This window comes from Camellia sinensis, chromosome 3, assembly GCF_055761805.1.
Source record: "Camellia sinensis isolate YWXY chromosome 3, ASM5576180v1, whole genome shotgun sequence".
NCBI classification, from domain to species: domain Eukaryota; kingdom Viridiplantae; phylum Streptophyta; class Magnoliopsida; order Ericales; family Theaceae; genus Camellia; species Camellia sinensis.
In genome coordinates this window covers 124349671-124373688 of record NC_138963.1, presented here as the reverse complement: position 1 = coordinate 124373688, position 24018 = coordinate 124349671, and the positions used below count along the sequence as shown (strand labels likewise).

The following is a 24018-nucleotide window of genomic DNA, read 5'->3' as shown; positions in this document are numbered from 1 at the left end:
GTCAATCCACGTAGCTCAATAGTCAGGATCATATCTAGATCTATTGAGGGCTTACTAATTTCATAACTCCAAACTCGCCAATCAAAGCTACTTAGCATACCACTAATCATAGCGCACACATCAATTTTTATTGCGCCAATCAAGGCAACAAAACCACGACGACATTGAGTCATGTTTCCTTACTCTGGCTTAATTACGGTTTGACCTAAAGTTTCCAAGACTTTTTGTTCATCTAAAGAATAAGATTTTATTGTTCACATTTGAACATCTCTATTAAGTCTAGGTCAACTAAATTAACTTGCATAAGCAAAGTCAATAAGAGGAAAAAAAATGCGCATTGAGATTAATTTGATTAGCATATCACGATATAATTTTGTCGCAAAAATCTAAATTAAATAATGACAATATTACACAAGTCATAAGATCGAAAATCCGTTATACTCGTAATCATCTTTTGCACCACAAGTGACAATTATCCAAAATATAATTTAATTCATGTGCAAAATATAAATTTTTGGGCGTAAATCTACAAAGATTTCTATCAACCGAGCAACCTCCCATTAACTACGACATGTCTAAAGCATAATAACATATTTAACTCCACATGATAAATCTCAATGTAATTCATAAAACAAAATATGTTAGAATATTTAATCATGAAATTAAAATTCACCAATATAAATAAATCATGCTATTTAAAATAACAACATACTACAAGTTTTATTCATTTAAAAGAACTTAACATGCCATATACAATATTTAAATAATGCCATAATATATTTTTATAATTTTTGTAATTTTCTGAAATTTTCTAGAATTACAAATAATTAATAATTACATAGAAAATTAGGAATAAATATTACAGAACCTGAACAAAATACAAAACCCATACCAGTAAATAAGATTACACAGCAGTAGTCTACTGTAAAAATTTCAAGTCCAGAATCCAAGTCATGCTTCCCCAAAAGCAATTTAACGTAAAAGTATTGAATTATTCATTAATGAAAAACATTACAATTCTGAACTTTTAACATATCGTAGAAAAATGAATTACGAGTCCAACGGTATACGCCATGTTTCAATAAGAATTATAACGAATATTGTAGAAGTAATTAAAGTAGTTTTAAAATTAAAAACACGCAAACAGAGCCTTAACAGTCACATCGCTTGCGTCAATGCTTACATCGGTAGATGACGTTAATAGCTTGGGTCAGTGCAGACGTCATCACGTGTGTCAGCGCATCAGCACATGTGCAGTGCTCGCATCAGAACGCCTTAGAGCTTGGAAGCATGTGAATGCAGCCTTCGGCACGTAGGGCCTACGCACCATCTCCCGGACTTCGTTTTGGTTCAATTTTGGCACTATCTGACTTAATTTTTTGAGAGAAATCCAATGGTGGTCTTGCTTTTTTATTTTGACAAAGTCTAAAATAAGGAATGTAATCCATTCTCTCTCTCTCTCTCTCTCTCTTGTGATTCTCTATGATGAACCACCAAAAACACAAATAAATCCAGATTAGGGTCTATGATTTCTCACAATCTGTAAGTCAAAATCAGACCCATAATATACCGTTTCGAAGGTCTCGAAACAAAGATTTCAAATATATAATTTTCACAACATGAAAACAAAGCATGTAAAACTAGCATGCAGTCAAAGTTAGGAAAATCAAATAATTTTCTCAAAATTCGGTCAGTTAATTTTTTCAAAACTTTGTAGAAATGATGTAAATAATATGGACTACAACATATATGAATTTCAAGACGATTAGAGATGGTATGAAAAATCTCAATTTTTATGCAGAAATCACACACACACATTCATGCATAAATAATACGAAAACACCCAATAATATCTTGGATACCAATGTAGGAAAAATAAGAAATAATATACAGAGGAAATAAACGGATTCAGACATACCTTTTATGCTGAAACCGAATCCATAAATCATTCTGGCGAATCACGTGCCTCCATTGATGTCTTCGAACAAGTTCTAGCAGCGGAATAGAACTATTAGAGAACTACCCACACTATTCACAGTATAAAGACTATTATGTGTTTCTATGGGGAGAGAAAGAATAGAAAGTCTAAGAGAGAGAGAGAGAGAGGGAGAGATACTGATTACCTTTTCGGTTAAATTCTTACTTTCCCAAATATAATACGTATATTATGGGGGAGATTTATAATAACCCATAACTCTATCTCCTCAACAGCTGAGATAGTGAGTGAATCACACTTATCCCCAAGATAAGTTAATCAAAGTCTACTTTGACTAGGTCTCTCCTTGTGGGTCTTGGGTCATGCCACTAGGGGCGACCCAATCAGTTATGGGTTCTAAACTCGACCAAATTTCTAACAATATGAAACTTGTTGAGACTCTTTATGAAGTGGTAATTATTAATGTCTAGAATTTCTGAGGCACAACATCGAGTCTTAACTGGCGTTGAACGGTGGGCAAGAGAGGATTTGAGAGCTAATATATGCGACAGCGCCGTTGTTTTGGGCGTGGCAAGAGGATGGTGGACAACAGTGAGATCATTAGAGGTAGAGATCTTAGTGAGAGAGGGTTTGGGACCGTTAGTGGATGGTGGAATGAGGGAGGGAGGGAGAGAGAGAGAGAGAGAGAGCGAGCTATGAGCAAGCGAGACGGTTTGGAAGTTTGGAACCGAGGTGTATACTATATATACACTACAAGAAAAAGCATTTTTACCGACCACTTTTAGCTACCAAAACTAATTTAGTCGCCAAAAGTCACGGAATTGGCTACCAAAAATAATATTAGTCGGCAAAAGTCACTTTTTAGCTACTAATTTTTTTTAGTAGGGGAATGTTGATTATTGGCTACTAAAAAAAATTTAGTAGCTAAAGATATTACAATTGGTGACTAAAACAATTTTTAGTAGCTAACACTACTAAAAAAAATACTTTTTGCGACCGCTACAAACCGTCGCAAATAATAAAAAAACAGTCGCAAAAAACCTTTTGCGACTGCCCATGCGACGGCAAATAGGGGTCGCGAATGTGGGGGTGGCAAATACTTTTTGCGACCGCAAAAAAACAGTCGCAAACTATTTGCGACCGCCTAATCTACTTATCGCGACTAATGTTTTGCCGTCGCAAAAAAATTAAAAAAATACCTACAATGTATTAGCGACCATCTTGTTACCGTCGCAAAAAAAAATATAAATAAATAAAATACCTACAATGTTTTAGCAACCTATATTCTCATATATATATATATATATATTCAAGTATTATATACAATAAATAGAAAGTGATATTTGCAAAAATTCTAATACACATGTATTATTTTCCATCACTTCGCTCAACAAAATTATCTTTCTTTAAAAAAAAAAAATGTGCATACAAAATATAAACTTCTATACACACAAAACAAATATCCATCAACCATCCTTAAAAGTATTTATACAAAATACTAATAGATTCAAGTACTAAAAAAAAAAAAAAAAAAACTGAATTTAACTCTCAATATCACCCACTCAATCATATCAACCAGCCTCAGACATTCATAATTACGTATTGATAGCAGAAACCAAGCCGGTGATCCCTACTGTTCCTCACCTTCCATGTGTTTTCAAGACTCTGGTCCATGTTCTCTGTATTAACTTTGACTGCAAGCGAGCTGAGCAGTTCTGCTTGTTGCATCAATGCAAATATCTTTGGATCATCCCTTTTAAGAAATGTTCCTTGAATCTTGTAACTGCTAGCTGCTCTTGGAAAAGAAAGTAAGTTCACATTATTACATCATTTTAATCATGGATGAAAAAAATAAAATAAAAAAATCAGACTTGTATTGTTAAAGCACGAAAATGACAAACATTTCTATGGCCTAAAGTAATTGATGCACGTGGATTGTACATTTTCTACGACTTTAGTTCACTTATCAAAGAGTTTGGTGGATTACCATCATTGGAGATCTCCTTGGTGGTGTTGATATGATTCTGAGTGGGCAGGTCACCCACATTGTGCAAGTTTTGCTGAAGTACTGAAAATGGAGGTCTTAGCTGCTGACTTCTTGTCGTTGCACATTCCTCAAGGAACCTTTCTCCACGCGGGCAGTTTTCTGTGAGATCAGAGATATGGGTCCTTCTAAATCATGACAACTAAGAGTTATTTTTGTAACATTTCAACTTATTGGCATTCACTTGGAAATGAAGGCTAGCTACATCAATTGTACCTCAACTTCTTCAGAGGTGTAGCATTTTCTGATATTCCAGCTGTACTCGACCCATTTGGAAAGATGACCCTTTTGTTGTTTGGATTGATGTATGAAGTATTGTTATCTTTTGCTAAGGCTTCATGTTTTGCTCTTTTCTTACACAGGGTGGAGAATCTATTCTTCATAGCATTATCAGTTCTGTGTAAGCATGGCAACAAAGAAATTAAACCATAATTACCATAAACTTTTCCACTTGCAACAGAAAACAAGTATTTAAAATTTTATATACCTCCCTGAAACCACCTTTGCTATTTCAGTCCATCTGTTACCAAATATTTTTTGAGCCTGCGGTTGAGCTTAAGGTATTAGATTCCCTCATAAGACAACAACTAAATGCTTATCTAATCCAAAATATAATATGGTATTTTCTGTTGAACTTTTGGGAGACAACAAAACAATTCTTTATGAGTCTGGCCAAAGTATAGATTTACTCTGTTTTCCTTTAAACTCAGAACTTACTGATACTGTCAAAGCAAGCTAATCAACTAACAAATGGTTGATCAAAGAATACATAGCTAAAAACAAAATCCCAATAATTGCATTTGAAAGGTAGACTACCTTGTATTGATATGCAACTTTGATTTCAAAAATGTACCTCACATAAGAGCAAGTCTTCCTCTGGAAACCATCCCCCCTTCTTGAAATCAGAATTCAAATAAGTGTACCATCTGCAATAGTGTCATTACATCCAATCAGAATGAACTAAAAAACAAATTTTGGTGTCTAAGATATAAAAGCAAATTTTCAGCTCTTAAGTAGGATTTATTACAAATGCATGTTTTTGGAACTGGCACTTTTTTACTACAGAAGTCAATCCCCTTGTTACCTTCCTGTCTCAACTTTTAATTGTTGAACTTTCTTGGCCTGATTCTTTGTCATATTGTTGAAGTTTTGAAATCAATTTCTAGATCATCCTCACAAATTTGATATGAATATTTAGAGTAAGGTCTAAACGCTTTTTGAGTGTTTTCACTACAAACTAACCATATATTCTTAAATAGAAAAAATAAAAATAAAAAAAGCAAATAACATACCTTCTCGGCATTAATCTCAAATTGAATTTGAACATCATCAAGCAAGGCAGGCCAAGACTCAAATTCCAACTTTTGCCATAAGGATACCAGGATAAAAATCGGATCCAGTTCAGCTGAGTCATAAAAAGGAGAGAGTGAAGAGAGAAGAAAATTGATAGCACAACCACAAAAGAACTCATGCTTACCAAATTTAAATGCTTACTAGAGAGGGGGAATTTTGAAACAGTTTCCTGTAGCACCCGCACCCTATTAAGTAGGAACTGCAAACCTGAAAGAGCCTTCAAAGAAGGAAGCAGCAAAGAGAACCCAAATTTAAGCAGACAGATGTTACTGCACCTTTAATGCGCACAAGCTATCTTTTTTTAAAAGAACAGCAGGGGGTAGGGAGCCTGAGCCAATTGGTAATGCCTAACGTTTTAAGCACATGGTATAACAGCAACATTGCTCATTGTGCATTACAAGACTAAAGAAATGGAAACAACTAACATTACCTATTTTCATCAGATGGTATCTTATGTGGATTTCCCAATTTATCAGTATTTGCTTTTTCACAATTGTTTTTGCTATTATATTTTGCACTTTAGATTAACTTGTGGTCTAAAACCACTTCCATTAAGCAAATTGGTCCTAATAACCATGCAAACTTAGTCAAATATACTACCTCAGCCAGCGGTGTTCTTAAAGGAATAGCTAAAATCATTTCTATCACATCCACGATTTTTTGAAGAGCTGGATGATCATCGCATTCATTCAAAAGAAATACAATTCTCTGTTGAAGAAGAGAATTGTAACTAGCTCCACCATCTTAACCATCACAGGAGCATTTGAATCCTAGACAATTAAAAAAGGAGAAAAAAGGTTAAGGACCAAACGAGTTTAAAAAGTAAATTGTAAAATACATAGAAATAAAGCTTGGAAAACCTTGTAAAAAATATATGCATGAGCTGATTTATGAGACGAATTTAATTTCTGTTCATGCTCCAAACAAAGGCGGAACAAGTGTTTAAGAGCAAGTTTAGCATCCAAACTGGACAATAGTAATCCCTCTAAACCTGGACAAAAAGACATCATATGAAATATGTTCTCGTATGAACAAATTACCGCATATTACTTAGATGAAAGTTTTAAAATTAATCACCATTAATCATTCTTATTCCTAGTCTGTAGGAGTCAAGGATGACAACCGATCTGTTTCAGAGACCTTTAGAATTCCAGGCTGCTTTGGGAACCAGAAATTAGAATAAAAATAGTTCATGGAATAAACCTCAGTTTGAATATAGAACACACAAGCACATACAAAGAAATAAAATAACTGAATGTGGCATAAGTTTTAGAAGGCTACAATGATGGAAGCAACAAAACTAAGATCTGAATATATATAGCTAGCATAGAAATAACAAACAAAAGGTAAGTGGCAGATATATTTGATTTGACGTTTATATCAAATTAGAATTAATATCCTCTGTTAAGAAAATGATTAACTCAGTGCAAGAAACATGTTCACCGTATTAGATTCTCAACACAAAAATTAAAAGACACTACTAGCTTATACTGAGAGCAAGGTAATTGAGTTGCGAAGGTGGAAGGACATTAGGGGAAATAGGGGCAATTGCCCCTGCAGAGATTGAAAGAAAGAAAAACATGTAGCCACTTATGCTGTCATTCAACAATAGCTTGCAGAAAATTTAGCCCCACTCACCTTTGAATTTAGCCCCATTTTGATGAGTTATATGAATTTAGATGTATCGTAAGGTTTGAGTTTTTGGTATAAATTTGTTTAAAAATCTTGTGAGTCATGTAAACTTTTTATATAATTTTAGAGCTCTAAAAGCCTCTACCATAGACAGTAATAGATAGTATTATATATCATAAATTTTAATACAATGTGCAAAATTTAGAAATAGAATTGCATTCAAATCAATTGAGCCTAATTCATTTTCTCCCCCCTGTTTTATGTTCTTTAATGAACACTAAAGTCACAACAAATATTAGAGTTCTCATATTGTCAACAAATACACTTGGCAAGTGAGGGTTCTGTAATATAAAATGTAGTATCATTTATTGAATTGATTTTGCAATCCACAATATGTCCTTGAACAAGGATTTATTTGGATTATGTATTAATGATTTGGTTCTGTGTAAACTCAACTTCTATTTATTAAGCAATCCACAATATGTATTAAGGATTTATTTGAAAATTGCCAAAAAAGAAGAAAAAAGAAAATCAGAAATGCATTACAAACTTAAGATTTCAAGCTGAACTCAACTTCGAGGAGCAAAAACAGTTAGAAGAAACATATATCGAATAAGTCCTACCAAATGCTGGTTCAAATAAAAAAAAAAAAAAATTACTCTTTGAAATCGATGAATTTCAAATTCTAGGGCTGAAAATCAAATTCATCGCCTTGAATAGTAGATCATTTTCCATCATTTCCAAAATAATAGCAATCTCAGCATAGTCGGGAAAATTGAATCAAAAAATGCATGCATGCTATGAAGTTACTGATATTGCTTGATTTCCAGTTCAATATTCAACTCGAAGGAACAACAAATCAATCAAAAATCAAACTCGTAATCTTTTTTTTTTTTTGGAAGATGAAATTGAAATGAAAAAAAAGGAACCTGAGTGAGTTGGGAGACGAAAGAGTCGTGATTGTGAACATCAGAAGCGAAGGAGCAATGATCGATGCTACTAGAAGCGGAAAACAAGAGGCTGAAGTTGGATGCGACGGTGAAGATGACGAAATCGAATGATCTCTACTGGTTCTGATCATCAAACCTTAGTAGCTCCGGCATTGTTGTCTGCTGCTTCTCATCACAATCTTAGAGAGAGAGAGAGAGAGAGAGAGAGATGTGTTTGTGAATCGTCGGGAAAGTGAAAGTGAAAAGGGGGTTAGGGCATAGGTATAATAAGAAAGGGACAAAATAAATAAAAGAAAGACTCAGATAAAATAAATAAAAGAAAGACTCAGATGTTGTTGTAAATATTATTTTTTGCGACCGTTAAATAGTCAGTCGTAAAAAATTAGTCGCAACAAGTCACTTTTCTAGTAGTGTAAACATATGATAATTGGCGACTAAATAAAAATTTAGTAGCCATAAAGGTACCTTTAGCTACTAAATTGTTTGGTAGCCGAATGAAAATTAAAAAATTAATTTTTAATCTTTCCCGACCAAACTTTTGGTCGCCAAATGTCAAGTTTCGGCGACAAAATTTCTTTTAGTCGCTGTATACCTACTTTTGGCTACTAAATAGTTTGGTAGCCGAATGAAAATAAAAAAATTATAAAATACCTTTGGCGACCAAAATTTTGGTCGCCAAAAACTGGGGATTCACCGACTAAATTACTTTTTAGTTGCCAAAGGCCTACTTTTGGCTACTAAATATTTTGGTAGCCGAATGAAAATAAAAAAAAATTATAAAATACCTTTGGCGACCAAAATTTTGGTCGCCAAAAACCTGGGATTCACCGACTAAATTACTTTTTAGTCGCCAAAGGCCTACTTTTGGCTACTAAATAGTTTGGTAGCCGAATAAAAATAAAAAAATTATAAAATACCTTTGGCGACCAAAATTTTGGTCGCCAAAAACCTGGGATTCACCGACTAAATTGCTTTTTAGTCGCCAAAGGCCTACTTTTGGCTACTAAATAGTTTGGTAGCCGATTGTTTAATAATGGTAAGGTGTTCCTTTAGGTAATGGTAATTTCTGTAGGGTTGTAATGAAAAATTAATATTATTAAAATGTAATGAATATTTTTAAAATGTAATAATTTATCATTTAAATAAATTTTTCAATTTTTCAATATCATTATCAAAACGAGGGCTAAGTGTGTAAAATGTAAGACTTATTGATATTATTTAAAATTTTAAAATTTTTCTTAATTTTTTAATAATTAATTTTTTCAACTTTTTAAAATATTTTAAGCAAATTTTAGTCGCTGTAGGCCTACTTTTGGCTACTAAATTGTTTGGTAGCCGAATGAAAATAAAAAAATTAACAAAATAGTATTTTATTTTATTAACAACAATACCATTAGTCTCCACTTGAAAATTTGACTAAACAAAATAGTTGTTTTATTTTATTTTATTTTATTTTTATTTTTATTTTTATGAAGAGGTTGTACACCCACCATCCAAAAATATTAATATCTTATTTTATTTTTTATTATCTCAAAATATTAATTTTTTAAAAAAATTGATTATTAAAATAATATGAATTTCTTATTTTGTCCTTTTTTTAAATCCATTAATAATACAAAAAGTACAATTATGACAATTGATATTTCTAAAAAAATATACTATCAAAAGGTAATTTTGATAAATTAATATTTTTAAAATGTAATAATTGTATTATAAAAAGAAATTAAATTCTAAAATGGGCAACTTGTTATTGTCTGTTTGTCGATAGTTTTACATTGTAAAAATTTAAAGGCATAGTTACAGGTTAGTCTGATGAATTTAATTTTTAATAATAAATTTGTTATTTTTAAAAAGTACAATTAAACTATTTATACTTTTTACATCATCATATTTCAATAACACTAATAAATTAAGAATAAATCAAAATTCACAAATAAAAGACAAAATATCCCAATTATTTATCATTTTAATAAATTTTTCAATATTATTACTAGTGCTAATGAAATAATCATTTCACAGACACAAAACATATATTTAAAAAGTTTTAGAAAAATTTCATTATCAAAACGAGGGCTAAGTGTATAAAAACAATTCACTCATGACTTATGAGTAAATAAATCTGATTTGTAAGACTTATTGATATTATTTCAAATTTTAAAATCTTTCTTAATTTTTTAATAATTAATTTTTTCAACTTTTTAAAATTATTTTTACGTTATACACGGTTAACAATAATCAAACACTATTGTTAATTTAAATTTGGAGGGAGACATTTCTAATTTAAATTTGAGGAATTTATAAAAGTAATTGGCGACTAAAAAAACATGGGTTGGGCTGGCTCAAAAAATTTAAAAAAAAATTTTTTCCTTCTTTTTTTTTTAATTTTCTTTCTTTCTTTTCTTTCTTATTTTATATATATATATATATATATATATATATATATATAAATAATATAAGAATATAAGAATATAAAATTTTAAAATATATTATAATATTTTTCAGTAAAAAAAATATTAGGACAAATATTTAAGATAATTTAATATTTTTAATTTATAATTTTAGGACAAATATTAGGACAGATTTCAGATTTCGTTTTTCTGTCTCTCACTCTCTGACTCTCTCTCTCTCTCTCTTTCTCACTCTCTCACTACAAGAAAAGTGGGCTTATGAGACGGAACTTTTTGTGACGGCACAACTTGCCGTCTCAAAAAATGTGACTTTTTGAGACGGCACAACTTGCCATCGTCAAAAAATGTGACTTTTTGAGACGGCACAACTTGCCATCGCCAAAAAATGTGACTTTCGTCGCAAAAAATAGAGTATTTGCGACGACAGAAATTGCTGTCACAAAAAAAAAAGAGTAATTGCGATGGTACCAACTGCAGTCGCAAAAAAAAAAAAAAAGTTTTTTGCGATTGTAATACGTATCGTTGCCAAAAATATATATATATATTGTGGCTTTAAGACAACTTCATATATATATGGTCATAAAATGGTTTAAATAAATGCAACGGTATTTTTCTGTTACAAAAAATAAATAAAAAAATAAAAACGACGTTGTTTTACTCTTTCGAACATTTCTCTTTTCACCAATTTTTTCATCTTTCTATCTCTCTGTCTCTGTCTCTCTTCTCTTTCTCTCTCTCACTCATAACTCTTCTCTGTCTGTCTGTCTCTCTCTTTCTCTATGTGTCTCTGTCTCTCTTGTCTCTCTCTTTCTCACTCATCACTCTTCTTTGTCTGTCTGTCTCTTTCTTTCTCTCTATGTCTCTGTCTCTCTTCTCTTTCTCTCTCTCACTCATTACTCATCACTCTTCTTTGTCTGTCTGTCTCTTTCTTTCTCTCTATGTCTCTGTCTCTCTTCTCTTTCTCTCTCTCACTCATTACTCATCACTCTTCTCTGTCTGTCTGTCTGTCTCTGTCTTTGTCTCTCTCTCTCTCTCTCTGTGTGTCTCTCGTCCATCTTTCTTCTCTTTATCTCTCTCATCTCTCATCTCTCTTCTCTCTCTGTCTGTCTTCTCTTTATCTCTTTCGCTCATCTCTCTTTGTCTCTCTCTCGTCTATCTCTTTTCGCTCTCTATCTCTCTTTGTCTATATCTTTTCATTCATTTTTTCATCTTTCTTTCTCTCTTCTCTTTCTCTTTCTCACTCATCACTCTTCTCTTTCTGTCTGTCTGTCTATCTGTCTCTCTCTCTCACTCATCTATCTCTTCTCTCATCTCTTTTCTCTCTCTGTCTCTTTTACTCATCTCTCTTCTCTTTATCTCTCTTGCTCATCTCTCATCTTTCTTTGTCTCTCTCGTTCATCTCTCTTCTCTCTATCTTTCTTTCTGTCTCTCTCATTCATCTCTCTTCTCGTTATGTCTCTCTCGCTCATCTCTCTTCTCTCTATCTCTCTGTTTCTCTCGTCCATCTCTCTTCTCTCTATGTCTCTTTTCTGTATCTCACTCTCACTCTCTATCTCTTTCTTTCTCTTTCTCTCTCTTTCTCCCACTGTGTTTGCGTTGCTCACTCTCTCACTCTCATCCTCTCTATTTACTTAGCTCCCTCTTGATTTATCGATTCACTACAAGAAAATGCACTTTTAGCGACCACTTTGTCTCTCTCTCGCTCACCACTCTCTCTCTCTCTCTCCTCTATCTGTCTCTCACTTATTTCTCTCTCTCACCATCCATCTCCACTACCACCTTCACCACTACTACAAACGCCATTCCACCCCCACCACTACTTCCACTATCGCCACTTCACCTCTACGACTACTGTTACTACTATCATCACCACCACTCCACTACCACCACTACCACTACTACTACCATTACCTCTCTTTGACCCCTGCCACTCCATTTACACTACCACTACCACAACTTCACCACTAATCTCTTTCGCCATCCCCATCACCACCACCATCATCTCTTATCCACCATCTTCACTACTACTGTCGCTCCCTTTCCTCTACCATAAAAAATTAGTTCATGATTTTTAGTAACAAAAAAAATAGGCCTCAGAAAAATATTTTTCATTGACTACAGAAAATTAACTTTTATTTTAGTGAAAAATATTTTTCATTAAAATATTACCCCTACTTCTACCAAATAAAAAATAATAATATTTTTTTCATTAAAATAAAAATGAAACAAATAAATTTGCAATCTTAGTAACTAAAAAAAAAACAAATTTTTTTAACAAAATTTATTAACTACAAAAAAATATATATTTTAATAAGAAATAAAATTTTTTGACGATGTCAACCCCCGCAGCAAAAAAAAATAAAAATAAAATAAACGATATTATTTTATTATTTAAATTTTATTTGTGACAAAAAAAAAAAATTTTATTCCTCCTCTTTTTTTTTTTCCATTCCCGCTCCCTAACAACCCCCCTCCTCTTTTTCCCATTCCCGCCAAAAAAATCCCTAATGTCAAACCCAAAAATCCCCAATCTCTACTTACCCACCCCCTCTCTCTCTCTCTCTCTCTCTCTCTCTCTCTCTCTCTCTATCGCGATCGACGGCGAACGGCGTCGGAGCAGCGTTGTCAATTACCCTATCCCTCAATTACCCTTATTCTTCTACTCGCCCCAAACCCACTTCATCACTCAGGTCTCTAAGCTTCTCTTCCACCACTTCTCACAATGTCTTCTCCACAGGTACTACTCAAAAACCCATTTCTCTGTATTTGCCTTTTCTCAGCTCAAATCACAAAACCCTTGTTCTTAAATAGTTTTAAAAAATTGTTTTTTGGTAATATTTTCAGGTTTGATTTCGATGAGCCCTGTTGTGAGGCCGACTCATCTCTCTCTCTCTCTCTTTCTCTCTCTCTCTCTCTCGCTGTTTTGTTTGGGGACAGTTTTTGTTCAGTGTGGTTCTTCTGTATGCTATTGAGACGGTTCAAATGATTGCATATATATGATGTGGGTATTCTAGGGCTTCACTCTGTCCGATTGGTTTTGAGGATCAGGTAGTTGTTTGAGGATCTTGATTTCCCAACTGTGCACTGCGTTCTGAGCTTCGGATTCAGAGATAGATAGGCAGAGAAAGTGATGTCGTTGGGATTTTCTGTTGAAGATCAGGTAAGCGCAGTAGTTCTCTTCTTCTGTTGTTTCCTTGTTTGGTTGGTGAGAAAACTTGGGATAACAATAGGAAATTGGGATTTGTTGTTATTTATTAATTGAATTTTAATTTTTTTTTTTTTACAATTTTGTTGCATTCTCAAAAGCAAAGGAGGTCGCGCCAACTTTGCGAAATGTTTTTGTTAGTCTCATCAGTAGTTGAGATATATGCACCTTATTAATGGTTAAAAAATGGGTTAGAAACTTGACAGAAGCTACTCTTTCAGCAATAGGGTTCTGCTTTTTCTAACCATATTTGCTAGGGTCTGATTCGATTTTGTAATGGGTTATTGGCATTGTGCAGGGATGCATATTTACTTTGAAAGGATTGGGTATACTTATTTAATTTTGTATTTTGGATTTTCTATTTCTATCTTAGTAAGGTCATATAAATAAAGTCTGAATAGTTAATTACCTGGGTTATGTCTAATTGTGTTGAAAATTGGCAAATTAACCAGTTCCGGACGGTGGTTATCAAGTTTTAAAAGGGTTGTACTTTCATCATAAAATTGGGGTAGGTAAGATATTTACAACCATTTAGTGATTGTTGACGAGTGCCCTTATACATATTAGAGCAGTTGCAAGATAGAGATATTTATTTTCTCTTTGACAAATAAAAGTCTATTATTAACAAAGAAGAATACAATGAAAAAGAATCAATAGAAAACCCAAACCTAAGCACGAAGAGTATGTAAAAATCCACAAAAGCAAGCAAATCTAGGACACTCTCCCCAAAACCAACTGTACAAAATCACCAAAATCCGATCCTTCATTCGAGCCACCAATTCATTCACCCCCTAAAGATATGCCAATTACGCTATGACCAAATCATCCATGTCAAACACAGAGGTGCCAAAGCCTACATCTTCCTAAGCCTCTGGCCTCCAGCTGTGAAAAACACCCTCGACACTTTCTTGTTGCACCCAAACCATTTTAAACATAGAAAAAATCAACACTCAAAGTTGATATGCCACAGAACAATGAAGAAGAAGATGAGACAAGGACTCCGCAACCCCACGATACATACAACACTAATTGACCATAATCTGCCGCTGCCAAATAAGATTATCAATTGTGAGAATCCTATCTAACTCTTCCGTTCACGCAAAGAAATTATACTTAGGAGGGGCCAAGGTAGAAATTTCACTCTCTTTGTTCTTTCTATATACATATATACTGGTACTGCTCTCTCTCTCTCTATATATATCTATAGTGTTAATTCATTCAATATCTTATATATCCTGTTCATATCTTGATTCATTCAATTTATAATGTTGAAAACACAATAAATAGGGGACATTAATTTTGTTAGTTTTTTTTTTCCTTTTTTTTTTAATTTGAATTGTTAAATTTACATTTAGGAAGGGTGTGACAGAGGTGGTGTGACAGAGGTGCAAAAATTTGTCAGGCTGAAAAGTTTAGGAAGGGTGCTTGTGAAAATTAAGTGAGTTGCTTTCTTTCTCTTTCTTTCTATGTATGGTGCATGCATGTGTGCTCTATTCTTTTCATTAATTTTCGCAATGGCTAGTCATTGACACGAAGATGTAATCAATATAGATTTTAGTTGTCGAAGAGTTTCATGTAATCTGCTTGTTTCAGTACCAAGGTTTAAACTATGGAGGTTCTACCCTGCCTTATGGATGAGAACTCTGCCTTGGTGAGGGAAGAAGAGGTATTGGTGGGATGGGGATAGTGTGGCTGGGGTTGGTTGTGGTTAAGTCTTAGCGTATCATTTTGTTTAATACATTGAAAATTTTAACATGCCAATTTTATGATGATTGTTAAACTGCTCACTATGGGAATGCTCAGTTCAACATCAATTTCAGTATTACATTTAGTATTTTTTTGGGGAGTATATGTAGGAACTATGCCTTTTTTGATAGGAATACTACAGCATAATGGCACTGTAACCATAACGCCCAATCGGTCTCTCTCTCTCTCTCTCTCTCTCTCTCTCTCACACACACACACACACACACACACACACACAACCCTATGATATTTGTCTGTAACTCTTGTTGGTGATGCTTTGTGATGATTATGCCTAATTTTGTGAGTTTGTTCTTCTTTTGAATTTGGAAAAATTACTACATGAATCGATTTGGATTTGAAATTTTATTTCTTTATTTCTCAAGTATTTGGGACACTAAACAAGCTTAGTTATAGATTAATTGAGAGAGAGAGAGAGCATGGCTTCAAACTTGGTCTTTTGTTTTAATTAATGTTTTTAGAGTCTGCTTTTAGGTTTCCATATATTCTTGGATTTTTTGCATTTATGATTGTCATTATGTTGCTATGCCTCCATGGTTATTTGCATTATTTTGAAATGTATTTACTTCGCTGAATTGTTATGCTCATGGGTCATGGCATTGGTATAGTTATTTTGAATTGCTTTGTATAATCTCTTTCATGGTTAGTCAATTATTGTTATTATTATTATTTGTAGTTCATTTGCATCTATTCAGGTTTTCCTTAATTTCTTTTCCCCTGTCTTTCATTTGCATCTGTGATTAATGACCTTAATAAATAAAGGTTCCAATTTAATTGCATCTGTTATCAACAGTGTTTGGATGAGGACAACTGAATGTCTCAGTATATTAATGTTGCAACTTGTTTATTTTGTTTTTAGGAGTATGAATTAGATGGAATTGATTGGACAAAAGTAGATTTTGAAGACAACCAAGAGTGTTTGGATCTCTTTGAGAAGGTAGTTCTGTTTTTAACACAAACACACACACTCACATGTTCATTGTCGAGTTTTTCAGAGTTCCTTGTGCTGATCTATGTGAGCATTGGACTATATTTCATATACATATGATGCCATACCACATAGGTCGTCCTAGGTCTCTGACTATTTTTGTTAGCCTTTCATGCATAATTCAAACCATGTTCTTATTGTAATATTGTTTCTTATAAACTGAAGTTGTAAAGAAAATAAAAGATTGAATATATTGCTTCCTAAGCATAATTATACACCAAGTTCTCATCTTTTTGATCATACCATGTTATATGAAACCTAATTATAGGTTTTCATATTTAAATTCACTCCTTCATGTGTGGTAGATTGTGTGTTAATGGCTTCACTGCTATGCATTTTGCAGAAACCTATAGGGCTAATATCTTTGTTGGATGAAGATTAAAATTTCCCCAAGGCCACTGATTTGACCTTTGCTAATAAGCTTAAGCAACACTTGAGTGGTAATCCTTGCTTTAAAGGAGAAAGAGGTGGAGCTTTTGGTATTTGCCATTATGCTGCAGAGGTATGTTGTTAGATGGTGTAGCTGGCATTAACTAGAAATTTACAGCTCAAATTGGTGAATCTTTTGACTACACTGCGATGTGTACTGTTTTCAAAATAATAAAGACGAAATAACTAACAAATATAGGACAATTGAAGATGTTATGTTAAGACATTTTATGGGAAGAACTTGGTGTAAGATGTTATGGGAAGAAATTTTAACACTAGTCTCAAATTTCAGTAGCGTAATAATTGAGCCACATCTACTATGTAATCACCACTTAAGGCAAAACAAAAGCAATACTAATGTACTAAAAAATGAAGAGAAGGTTGGAGGAGATGAACAAGTTCACATCTTCATTTCATTATTATGTTTGGTATGCAATTAGGTGCTAAGCTTTCCTCTGTTCTTTCTTTACACTACCATTGAGAATATGCTCATTTTTCTTTCAATTCCTAGATGATGAAGAACAAGAAACCAGCTAAGCTCCCAATGAGGCTACTAGGCATTGTTTTTTTCTTTTTCTTTTTTCTCTACGCAAAAACCTATGTTAGTTAAACCTATGTTATGTAATAACTGTATTAATTTGTTTTCTATCCAAGCTCAGATCGGATAGATGTTAGTTGTTGCTGTAAAGTGAGAAAATTAGAAAGATTAATAACAGAGGATGAAATGATTGATAACCATAGAGATGTGGACAGCAAAGTAGGTTTATTTTCTGTAAGGTTGTCATAGGTGTTTTCTATTATTTAGATGGTTTTATATATATTCTATCAACATAATTGTTGAATTAATCATTGAGAAATGAGTTATAATTGATAATGTAAATAGAGTCTTAATGCTCAAATGACTAACGACATTCATGGCAAGGTAATAATTCAGTAAATAGAGTCTTAATGCTCATAGACAAAGTCTTACCATAATGTAAATAGAGTCCAGAAGATACATGGCAAGGTAATTGATAATGTAAATAGAGTCTTAATGGCAAGGTAACGACATTCATGGCAAGGTAACGACATTCATGGCAAGGTAATTGATAATGTAAATAGAGTCTTAATGCTCATAGACAAAGTCTGACCATAATCTCTTTTTTGGTGTTATTTGTTCAGCTTGCATAATTCAGTTTTATAAAAGGGGTTAGTGGAATTGTTTGATTATCACTAGGAATTTTGAATCTTTTTTTTTGCTTCTTTTCTTTTCTTTTCTTTTCAGTTTGAATAAAGAATTCCTATCTTATCCTGTTTTTGAAACTCATGTTGTTAGGGTGGGGCTTGGTAATGCCCTGTTTTCTGTCTATCCATGTTTTTGTTCTTTTGTTTTAGTTTTTGCATAAAACAAAATAAAAAACAATATTTGGTACATCATACATATGTTTTTAAAAATATAAAATGAGATTAAGAAAAAATGTTCAGTGAGTGGAGGGAGGAGGTACGCAGGGGATAGGGAATGAAAAATTGTTTTGAAAATAATATTTTTTCTTTAGATTTTGAAATTGAAAATTGTTGTCTTTTTTTTGGAAACTAAAACAGTTCTCAGATGTGTTTTTTCATTTATAGTTTTAAAAATTCTTAAAAAAAAAAACTGGGCCCTAGAAGATTTGAGTCCTAATATTGTTCCAAACATATTTTAGATCTTGTGATGGATGTAAACCTCCTTCCGAACAAATTGTCCTACAATTGGCATTTGATTAAGTGCAACTTTGGATCTTGTGACCATTCTGGTTGAATAAGTTGGTATGATTCCTTTTATTTATTTTTTTGTTAGTGCACATCATCCAATAGTGATTTCCCTATAAGCCATGCTAGTCAACTTTCAAATCCGTTCCTTAGTTTGCCGCTTGAATCTGGAAAATGTGAATCATGTGGTGCTGCGGAACCCGGGACATGCGAAGGTATTTTTCATGTTTTAATCCTTTTTATTTTCTGATTACACTGAGAAGTTTGAATGGTCATGACCGCTGGACACATTGAAGTATTGCTAAAGTTTTGTTCATTTTTTTACCTTTCAGGTCACTTTGGGTATATAGAATTACCAATTCCAGTTAATCATCCTTCCCATGTGAGCGAACTAAAGCGGTTGTTGAGCCTGGTTTGCTTTAAACTCATTGCAAATTCTTGTGTGCCTTTCTCACCTCATTATATCACCATGTATTTTTCAATCATGCATATACCACTTTAGCTGTGTATGGACACATCTTGATATGAGAAATAAGGGCTTACCTTGAGAGACAGTGTAGATGTAAATGACAAGCAAGCAACTGATTTATTTCCATAGAACAAGGGGAAAAAAGAAAAAAAAACAAAAACAAAAACAAAAAGAGAAACTATCAAAGTTGTTCTCTGAAACTATTCTGCACACTATCACTATTAGGCTTAAGTCAACAAAAGCTCCTTCAAAAACTATATTTTAGTTCTTGGCCTTTAAAAGAAACAAAAAATGAAAGAATTCCAATTCTATTTGACTGCATAACTTCTTCAGTCCCTAAAATCTATAGATTAACAGGCCCATAGTCATGCCCAAACCAGACAAGGTTAATATTCAGACAGGCTAAGACTTTTAGCCAGATGTCAAAGAAATTGCTCCAATGTCTGACATAATGCTTCCACTCCATGATGACTTCCTTTCTTTCTAGTCAATCTTCGTAAGATTATAGGGATGCCAAGATCCAATAAATTAAAATCCCATGTAAATGCCAGATAGGTTTGTTGCCAAGCTCAACGTAATATCTGCTGTTTCACTTGTCATTGGCATCTATCTAGTTGAAGTTCTTTCCTTTAATTAAGCCCTAGCTCCCACACACAAGCATACAGAAGAAGCAAAAAAGAAGACAGGAAAATAAATACCAGCCATTCCATCTCTGCCATATATTGGAGGGTTCTAAATCCAGACCATCGTAATGATTCTTGAAAGGTTGGATCCCAGGACTATTAAGTGCTTATCAGTTCACACTGTTGTCCCAAAGAAGAAAATTATAGAAGGATAATCGTAATACAGAAAGGTGGATTTATCAGAGAAATTAAATAATTAAGTTTCCTCCACAAACCATTTGTACAGCTTAGGTAGACAAGATGGAGAAAGAATATCATAAGTAGGTGACAACATTGAATTCCAATTAACATCATTGCTACAACCAAGCTGGACACTACAGAAGAATGGAAAAGCAGTTCCATGTAGCTTTGGGTCAGAAGGTTCTTTCAGCAGCTTTGACAATGACTCTAACAATAATCACATCATGACGTGAAGTTGTCCCTAGATCCACCTTTAGAAAACAAGTAATTGTTTGTCTAGAAGCCAAATAGTTGGTATACATAATTTATTTTTTTTATTTTTTGATAAATAATAGTGGGTATTTATTGTTCCTATTTGGCTCTTGGAAGCTGGAGCATGCCATAAAATGGCCTTTATCTAAATGAGATCCCAACTAGACTGAATAACAATTATTCTCCACTCACATCTCATCTAGAGATGGTACAAATCACACTGTAAATTCCACTATAGTAGCTGAATACAAGAATCAGTGATACATAGCATTATGTACTGTTTTAGTCAAAGTTTCAAAAACCAACTCAAAGATAGCGAATTAAAAATAAAAAGCCACAAGGAGAGCAGATAAGGTTCAAATCTAGCAGATGTCACAAACAAGGTTGAATAATTTTGTATAAAGGCATCACTCTTTGTATGAAGGTCAAATTCGAAATTTGAAATTACAGCCATACTTGCGTTGGTGGGAGAAACACTGTTGGAAAAAGGAATGAGAGAAAAATCCTAATAGAAATGGATGGGTCAAAAGTGGCCCATGAAGGGTCCGCAAACCGACTCACATAGGATATACCATAGGAGTTATAAACCCATAGGTGAACTAGCAGAGGCAAGAAAGGTGTCTACTGAACTAGCATAAAATAGTCTAAAGCAATGAGAAATAAGTCTCCATGCATGCCTTTTAACCTATGGAGTTATAAACCCATAGGTGAACTAGCAGAGACTCGTGTTTGTTGATTTTGAGAAAAAAGGGCGTCAAGCCTGCAACCAATTTAGAGTATGCTAGCACAAAACATATCTCCTTTGGCTCTTGTGCTATTTATTTTTTTTCTTTATGGTTTCCACTTTCCTCTATGTAGGTAATATAAAATATGAGAAATCTAGAATGAAATACAAAAATATTTGAGAGCAGCAAAATAAAGTTGATTGGTTTGTGCATACCTATCTATCCACTTTATTTAACAGAACTTTTACTTTTCTTTTTTAAACAAATTTTCATAAGGTAGCAGAATTGAACCCATGTTGGCCACTCCATGCATACTATCCCTTGGATTTAGTGTGGCAAAATAGCGGCCAACCTTTCATTAATTGTTAACAGGCTCATAGATATAACATAACAACTTGGGGCACGTGTTTATGCGTGGTGTGTATTAAATTCATACTGTGCAATCATTTTACTAATAAATAAATGAGCAAAACTGGCAAATGCATGTAATAAACTCAGCAGTTTGTCAATTGTTCAAGCATGACTCTACCATACCAAATAGATATAACTTCTAGGAATGTTTTGATTCCACAAAGCTACTGGTCACTAGTTCAGGTATGATGTTTTTTGATTTTTCTCATTGCAGTCATTGCTCTGTGATCCAAACCCAAACCCAAGCCCAAATGTAGGTTTCCCCTTTTTCTCATTTCAGTCAATGCTCTGTGATCCAAATGCAAACTCACCTGCAAATTCAGAAGCAGCATTGTTGTTTAGTGAGAACAAGCGTGAATACAACCGGAGGGTGCGTGAAATTGTTGAGCAGAGCTGGACAGAAGACTAAATCTCTCTTGCTTTGGGTGCTATAGGACGTAATTAAGCTGCTTCAAATCACTAATCTTCCTCGTTGTAGGTGGCTGGTTTGATTTTCTCTGGTGTTTGTGTATCATTGCTGTATTAATTACAAATGTAATAGAAAGTATTATGTTTACAGGTTGTAATTTAAATTATTGACGTTGGTTATTCATGTATTATGTATGGATTTAAATCATGGTTATTCATGTATTATGTTGAATGCTTTAATGGTTGATAATATATTTTAGTGTTGATGGATTATATTGTTTATACAGGGTACATGTAATATAAATGAATACAGGTTGTTTACAATTTTTTTTTAAAAAAAAAAAAACAGAAAATTATTTGGCCACCAAATGTTTTGGTAGCCAAATAGGTAATCAAAAGTTTTGGCTACTAATAATTTAGTAGCAAAAACATAACCCAAAATGTTTTTGCCACCAAATAATTAGTAGCTAAAAAAATTGAGAATGAGAGAAATAAACTATTGGCTACTAAATTTTTTAGTCACGGAAAAAAAGGTATCATTTGGCGACTAAAACTTTTGGTGGCAAAAAGTAAAGAAATGAAACTTAATAGGTTTTTGGCTACGAACAGTTTTAGTCGGCAAAAGTCACCACGCCTAAGGTAGAACTTTTAGTGACTAAATGGTTAGTAGCCAAAAGTTTAATAAAATGAAAAATAATATTTTTGGCGACTAAATTCTTTAGTCCCTAAATGTAGTAATGTTGTGACTAAAACTTATTCCCGACAAAAAGTTTTAGTCGCTGAAAATTTAATTTATTTTATTTGAACACTTTTGGCGACTAAATATTTAGTCGCCAAAATATACCCTTTCCCGACTACTCAGAGTTTGGTAGCCGAATGTTCACTTTTGGCGACTAATATTTTAGTCGCCAAAAGATAACCTTTGCCGACTAATCAGAGTTTAGTAGCCAAAACGTTCACTTTCAGCGACCAAAAATAGTTTAGTCGCCAATACTATCGCCGACAGGGTATAGACGACTAGTTTGGCGACAAAATATTTTAGTCGCTAATTGTTTCGGCGACCAAAAATGGGGCTTTTGGCGACCAATATTTTGGTCGCCAAAAGTGGCATTTCCTGTAGTGATATAAGGAAGGGTATTTTAGTCATTTTCTTCGTTTTGGACAAAGTATTTCAACGCTTGGACCTTTGGACAAATAAAATTGAAAATTGAACTTTTAGACTGAGTGCCCAAGGAAAAAGAAGGGGAAAAAAAAAAGAAGCCAAAAATCTCTAAAAATAAATAAAAATAGTTAAATCTTAAATTATCAAATAGAATACCATTTTTTTGGTTATCTTAGACTCCTGATAAATAAAAACGAGAGCAAACATCCTCTCTCTAAAATTACACGGCAAAAATTATAAACAAGCTCAATTAAAATTTTGGCTTTGAACTTCAAATAGAATTGAATCGTCTATTTATTGGTAACTTTTTTCTCTGTGCCATGAATATATTTTTGGAAAATGTTATATACCATGGAATTTTGTCTTAAAATTTACTCCAAAAAAAAAAAATGTAGCATAAATTTAAATTTAGTGGGATATGAGTCATACTTAGGCCTCGTTTGACAGTTACATATTTTAACCAAAAAATTTAAAAATCGTTATAAACTGTCGCATTACTCTCTCTATTTTTCTATAGATATTTTCGTAAAAGGTTATAAAATTATTAAAATAGTTTGTTTCCAAACTAGGCCTTAAAATGTTTAATCCTTGAATACACTTTTAAAATAAATTTTCTAAATATGTAATAGTATTATATACCTTTCTCTCACAAAGTTCCTATGTATATATATATATATATATATATCTAATCAAGTTTTTTCCTTATTAAACCAAAAAAAAGAAATGAGATGTGGAACCAAGTGTAAGTAAAGGTGATTATTTAATATTTTCGGAATATGTATACGTAATGCTTCATAAGGTTTTAATTGATAAAGAGAGGTATAAGCCCACAATTTATATTAAAAATAAAAGAACAATATAAAAATTAAATAATTAATAATTAACTTAAAATATGATCAGGTCGTATTCTGAAATAATTTCTCTCAGTATCATGACGAGTAATAGTAGCTACGTGAATAACGAGTGATGCCAAAATTCAATGCGTTCTGTGATTGTGGGGTTTGACTTATACATCGTTGTGCACCTATCACATGCATGTAATCTGAGTCGGATTTTACCTAGATTTAAGTGTGCAAACAAAACATCAATTTTGATTATTTTAAGAATGTAATATTCATAAATTCAAATGAAATCGATGACCTTTTAGTTAAATTATAAAATTTATAATTGTATACCAATCATATAATATATTATAATCCGAAGGTGGTGGGATTCAAATAACAATTCAGTAGATCTTAAATAAATCATATTTATTGTGCATCAACGTTATGGGAGTAACATTACGAATCCC

At 33.0% G+C, this 24018-nt stretch overlaps 2 protein-coding genes and 2 long non-coding RNA genes across 4 annotated transcripts; 2 read left to right on the top strand and 2 right to left on the bottom strand.

The window, feature by feature from the left end:
* Positions 1-3396: 3396 nt before the first annotated feature.
* LOC114271050 (transcription factor MYB124-like) lies at positions 3397-5117 on the bottom strand. Its single transcript, XM_082918394.1, has 6 exons — positions 5065-5117; positions 4834-4906; positions 4468-4523; positions 4197-4376; positions 3924-4108; positions 3397-3726 (listed from the first exon to the last, which is right to left on the bottom strand). The coding sequence occupies exons 1-6, from the start codon at positions 5115-5117 to the stop codon at positions 3518-3520; spliced, it is 756 nt and encodes a 251-aa protein (XP_082774520.1). The 3' UTR covers positions 3397-3517.
* An 845-nt stretch (positions 5118-5962) lies between these two features.
* Positions 5963-6516, bottom strand: LOC145821120 (uncharacterized). Its single transcript, XR_014363160.1, has 3 exons — positions 6411-6516; positions 6194-6324; positions 5963-6103 (listed from the first exon to the last, which is right to left on the bottom strand). It is a non-coding gene; the product is annotated as an uncharacterized LOC145821120 (long non-coding RNA).
* A 6369-nt stretch (positions 6517-12885) lies between these two features.
* LOC145822762 (uncharacterized) lies at positions 12886-15358 on the top strand. Its single transcript, XR_014364466.1, has 3 exons — positions 12886-13060; positions 13168-13483; positions 14884-15358. It is a non-coding gene; the product is annotated as an uncharacterized LOC145822762 (long non-coding RNA).
* A 527-nt stretch (positions 15359-15885) lies between these two features.
* LOC145821824 (uncharacterized) lies at positions 15886-21838 on the top strand. The gene is made up of 5 exons (XM_082918393.1): positions 15886-15894; positions 16152-16229; positions 18526-18652; positions 18770-18849; positions 21372-21838. The coding sequence occupies exons 1-5, from the start codon at positions 15886-15888 to the stop codon at positions 21564-21566; spliced, it is 489 nt and encodes a 162-aa protein (XP_082774519.1). The 3' UTR covers positions 21567-21838.
* Positions 21839-24018: the final 2180 nt, after the last annotated feature.

Excerpts from the sequence above, each read along its gene's own strand:
- LOC114271050 (XM_082918394.1), bottom strand. The coding sequence starts at position 5,117 with ATGACAAAGAATCAGGCCAAGAAAGTTCAACAATTAAAAGTTGAGACA. Across the intron at positions 4,524-4,833 it reads AAGACTTGCTCTTATGTGAG|GCTCAAAAAATATTTGGTAA; the intron begins GTACATTTTTGA and ends GCTCAACCGCAG. Across the intron at positions 4,109-4,196 it reads ACACCTCTGAAGAAGTTGAG|AAGGACCCATATCTCTGATC; the intron begins GTACAATTGATG and ends GTCATGATTTAG.
- LOC145821824 (XM_082918393.1), top strand. Across the intron at positions 16,230-18,525 it reads GTTTGGATCTCTTTGAGAAG|TGCACATCATCCAATAGTGA; the intron begins GTAGTTCTGTTT and ends TTTTTTTGTTAG. Across the intron at positions 18,653-18,769 it reads GGAACCCGGGACATGCGAAG|GTCACTTTGGGTATATAGAA; the intron begins GTATTTTTCATG and ends TTTACCTTTCAG.